This window comes from Octopus bimaculoides, chromosome 23 (genome assembly GCF_001194135.2).
Source record: "Octopus bimaculoides isolate UCB-OBI-ISO-001 chromosome 23, ASM119413v2, whole genome shotgun sequence".
NCBI lineage: Eukaryota > Metazoa > Mollusca > Cephalopoda > Octopoda > Octopodidae > Octopus > Octopus bimaculoides.
Window position 1 is genome coordinate 22,211,252 of NC_069003.1, and position 5,047 is coordinate 22,216,298.

The 5,047-nt window shown below is 37.9% G+C and overlaps 1 protein-coding gene across 2 annotated transcripts in view; it reads right to left on the reverse strand.

Moving 5' to 3' along the window:
• Positions 1-414: 414 nt before the first annotated feature.
• LOC106879238 (ATP-dependent RNA helicase DDX54) overlaps positions 415-5,047 on the reverse strand; it is a 54,686-nt gene continuing 50,053 nt past the window's right edge. For both annotated transcript variants that reach the window (XM_052976084.1, XM_052976083.1), the window contains 4 exons: positions 4,449-4,553; positions 3,912-4,022; positions 2,362-2,504; positions 415-641 (listed from right to left, as the gene is read on the reverse strand). In XM_052976084.1, coding sequence (XP_052832044.1) covers positions 448-641; positions 2,362-2,504; positions 3,912-4,022; positions 4,449-4,553 — 553 coding nt within the window. In that variant the 3' untranslated portion in view covers positions 415-447. The remainder of the gene's footprint in view (positions 642-2,361; positions 2,505-3,911; positions 4,023-4,448; positions 4,554-5,047) is intronic.

A 5,047-nucleotide genomic window follows, 5' to 3' on the forward strand; every position in this document is an offset into this window, starting at 1 on the left:
TATATATATAAATATATATATATAAAAATATATATCTATATCTATATATATCATATTTATATATATATACATACTTATATATATATATATATAAGTATATATAAATATATGTATATATATAAAGGTATATATACACACCTATCTCTATCAGGTGGATTGTACCTGTTCTTGGTTGGTAAGATCAACCAGGTGATCATCACCTGGTCCTTGGGTACCTTTAGTTGAGTCCAGTCTATTGCAGTCATCTGAATGAAGTCTTTAGTCAGAGAGGTAACCCCTGAGATTGTAGTTCCTCTCTCCCTATCTCTCTAATCCATAGGATGATGATGGTGGTGGTAATGTTTTCTATGATGATGATGACGTTGACTAAGCCTTCAGTATGAATTCATAATTAAAAAAAAATTCAACTCAACATTTTATGTATTTATTTATTTTATTAAATTTTTACTATTTTGAATTTTTTTTGTTTTTCTTCTTGCGTTTCAAATTCTCTTGTTGCCGGTACTTCTGGTATGACTGTTTCTGTGCCTTTACTCGGCGACTCTTCAGAATCTGCTGAGCATTCTTCCGCTCTTTATTTTTGAATCTCCGTTTCTTATTGCCTAAAGCATTTGGAGTGTCTTCATCAGGTTTGCCCATTCCTATGATGGAGAAAAAGAGGAAGAATGAGAAAGAAAGTGATCAAATTGGACTTATCTCCCTTGGTCATTATACACAAAGTGTCTGTTACCTGTCATACAACAGGTAATGTTGGAAACATACTTTTGTAACTGCTGGTAGTGTTTAACTATTAATTAATAAATAGTTAAACAGTACTGTTGATATTGATAAAGTAGATGTTGCCAACATTTGCCCATTCTTCAAGGAAGATGTTATATTTTTATTTCAGAGGAATTCAAAAGCACAGAGCTAGTGGAAATCGTGATAGCACCTGTGCCCAGCGTCACCTTCCTGGCACGTGTAAAGACATTCGAGTGAGATCGTTGCCAGTGCCGCTGGACTGGCTCCTGTGCAGGTGGCACGTAAAATACACCATTATGAGCGTGGCCGTTGCTAGTACTGCCTGACTGGCCTTCATGCTGGTAGCATGTAAAAGCACCCACTACACTCTCGGAGTGGTTGGCGTTAGGAAGGACGTCCAGCTGTAGAAACTCCGCCAAATCAGATTCGAGCCTGGTGTAGCCATCTGGTTTGCCAGTCCTCAGTCAAATGGTCCAACCCATGCTAGCATGGAAAGCGGACATTAAACGATGATGATGATGATGATGATGATATGTCAACAAACATCACCAGCCGCAGTCCAGCCACAAATGACACTGTCCACTGACTGTAGCAGAGCTGCAAACAGTGACATCACCATTTGTAGCCATACTGCAATATAGGTTGGAAACATTCATACAGACATATATACATTATCATCATCATTTTAACATCTACCTTTTCATGCTTACGTTGATCAGACAGAATTTACTGTGGCTGATTTTTTTATGGTTCGATACCCTCCCTGGTTCCAATCAACATAATATTTCTCCACAGCTGTATATATTACTAGAGTGGAATGGAAACAAACAATACACTCGTTTTACAACTTTTACGTGGTTTCAGGGCAAAGAGAAAACACACACACTCTTGCAGATACATAAACATACAAAAAAGCCTCTCTAAATTCTATCTATCAAATCCACTCACAAGGTTTTGATTGGCCAGGACTATAACACTGTGACAATTTTTTTTTTTTTGTCTTTGGTCAACAAGTGTTATTCCTATTTGCTTATATCTAGAAATCAAAGGAAATCATTACTATTCTCTTCAAACTTTGCTTTTGTGAGATGGACATCAATGGTTTGAAACCCACCTACTTTCCATTACATTTCAGACAGATTCAGCACCAAGTTGTGAAGCAGAAATATCTTCATAGCAAATATTCTGCTCAATACAACAGATTTGCTTGTCAGTTGCTTAACCTTCACCATTTGAGCATGTCCCTTAGTGGCTGACAAGATGTGCATCTCTGATCATGAGCAAGAGTAATGGGGAAACATCATAGCCATGTGCTGAGAGGGATTCTTTAGGGTTTCAATAAATGTAACAGAAGTAAAGTTTGAAAGAAATATTAGCCATTTTTCATACTTTCTAGAGGTAAGCAAATAGGAAACAACAGTAACTACCCAAGAACAAAAATCATATTTTTATAGAAGACACTTGTCCAAGGTGTCAAGCAATGAAACTGAACCTGAAATCAAATGCTTAGGAAGTGAACTTCTTAACCACATAGCCATGCCATATGCTTGTTGAAATAAAAACAGATCTAAAGAAAAGCTTCAAGTAAAAATATAAAATAGAAATGGCTTTGTCTCTTACGTCTTTTGTTTAAACCAAACACCCTTATGTGTTTCTCTTCAGCAGCGGCAGATTCCGTTTCCATTTTGACTGGAATGATTTCACCACCATCATCATCATCTTCTTGTTCTTCTATCTTGTTGTGCTTCTTCCACTGTTCATAAGTGATAGGGATTAAGGAAACAAACAACACCATATGAATGAGCCTTTTGTTTACAAAGATCGTGTACCTTATCCAAGAAGCTTTGACATGCATTGGTGGTGGATTGTAAGCAAAGGACACTGCTTGTATCAACAGTAAGACTGTTGTTTACAGTCAGCAAATACACACGAAGATGCGGGAAAATAATACAATCTCATTCACAGAAACCACACAGATATATATATATAGACAAATAGATACACACACACACATACCCAACCAAACATCACAGTCCCATGCAAGGCCAAGTTGACAGTATTTTACTGTGCAACAGACAAAGTCTATAAATTGTATAGGGCCTGTGTTGGTCAAGGTCAACCATCTGCACATGGATGTGCAGGCCTGGGCAAAATGTTTTCCAAGATTTGGTCTATACATGCAAATCTCATCTCTCTGTGCCACTGATGTATATCCAAAAGGAAGGCCACTGACTTGGGCTGATAGAGCTGGATACCAGTGTCTTCACAGGGGTTGCTGTCAGACTGCAAAGAACCATAACAAACACCACAGGGCATCTTACTTGATCTGTCTGCAACCGGTCCACTGCCCTGGACGGTGCTTTTAATTTTATCAACTGCAGCTGGGTTTGAACACAAAGTACAAGGAGTTGGAATAAATAGCATTAAGGTATTATCCAACCAACAGGTTTCAGCGGTTTCCATCTGTCAATGGGATTTCATACACAAGGTTAGGTTAACCTGAAACTATGGTAGAAGATATGCATAATTCCAAGGTGGCATACACTGGAATTGAACCTAAAACCAAGTGGTTGCAGGCAAGCTTCTTAACCAGACAGCCAAGCCTGTAATCAGACCTCACTGACATCATTATCATCATCGTTTTAATGTCCACTTTCCCATGCTCGCTCTCATAAGTTGGATGTAATTCTTCAAAGTAGATTTCTACAGCTGGATGTCCATACTACCGCCAACCCTCAATTATTTCCAACTAATGTAATATCTCCAGACATGCTTCCATAGAAGACTGGAAACAAATACACTGCTTGTATGTGACACTTGTTTACAATTATCACAAGATGTCAAGACACTAATATATCTAACACAATACATGTATGTGTGTGTGTGTGTGGTGCGTATGCACTTTCACACTTCACATCAAGAAATTTGTTTCACGTCAAGAATCTAGCAAACCAAATACATAAAAATGACCAAGTTATTTTACTAGTCACCATTATTTTCAAAAGTATCATAGGATGTCAAAATTATAGGCAGAGTATTTCAACAGAAATATGGTAACAAAAGGGTTAATAATAGAACAGCCAGATGTTTTCTTTGGTGAAAGCTGACAGCTATAATGTTACCGTCAGGTTAGGGGACACAAGCTGATGTTGAGCATAAACAAAGGATATAAGTTGGATTTGTATGATGCTGGAATTAAGGCTCCACTTTCAGTCCTTACTTTCTTTGGTTCCTTGCTCAGGACAGCATTCTTTGATAAAAACTTCTTCTTTTTCCGATCCCTATAACAAAGAGGACAAAATAGATAAACATAAGCAAAACTTCAAAGTCACTATCAACCATTTTCTTAAAAACAGTTACTTTACACACACACACACATGCATGCAGACATACATACATATCTTTCTTCTCTCTTTTGCTTGTTTCAGTCATTAGACAGCAGCCATGCTGGGGCACTGCCTTAAAGAATTTTAGTTGAACAACTCAACCCTAGTATTGATTTTCTAAGCCTGGTTCTTATTCTATCAGTATCTTTTGCCAAAATGTTAAATTATGGGGAGGGGGGACATAAACACACCAACACCAACTGTCACGTGGTGGTGGGGGGACAAACACAGAAAAAGACATGCACACACATGTATATGTGTGTTTGAACCACCACCACCACCACCACCACTACAACAAAAAGAGAAACTCAAATGAATTACCATTTCATTTTGTACTGCATCTTCTGCATCTGATTCACTTCGTCTCCTGTAACCTCAAACCCACATGCTGTGGCCTCATTATGAAAGTTGTTTTCAATGTTAAGGCTGAGAGAAGAAGAAAAAAAAAATTTTTAAGATAGGAACAAAAAACATGAAAACATTAAAAAAAAAAAGTTCTGGGCAAAATTTTATGGGCAGAAACTGTGGAAGCTTATCATGTATGTGTACATGTGTGTGTGAGTAAGGTAAGTGAGCGTTTGTGAGTGTAAGTGAATGTGTGCATGTGTGTGTACATCTGCGAATCTTTCCTGGTATCTTCCTGTGTGAGCATAAATAGTGACAGAGGTTGTATTTCTTGTAAATAAAATGTTTTGTAACTCTACACCAGTTTCATAGATTTCGTGTGAAGACCATCATCGTCATTTAATGTCTGCATCTGTTGCAGGCAAGAGTTGGCCAGTTCAACAGGATCCAATGAGCTTGAGGGCTATGTTGGTCCCTAATATCTTCTTTGGCAAGGTTTCTAAGGCTGGACAGTTTGACAGGATCCAAAAAGCTTGAAGGCTACGTTGCTCCCTAATGTCTTCTTTGGCAAGGTT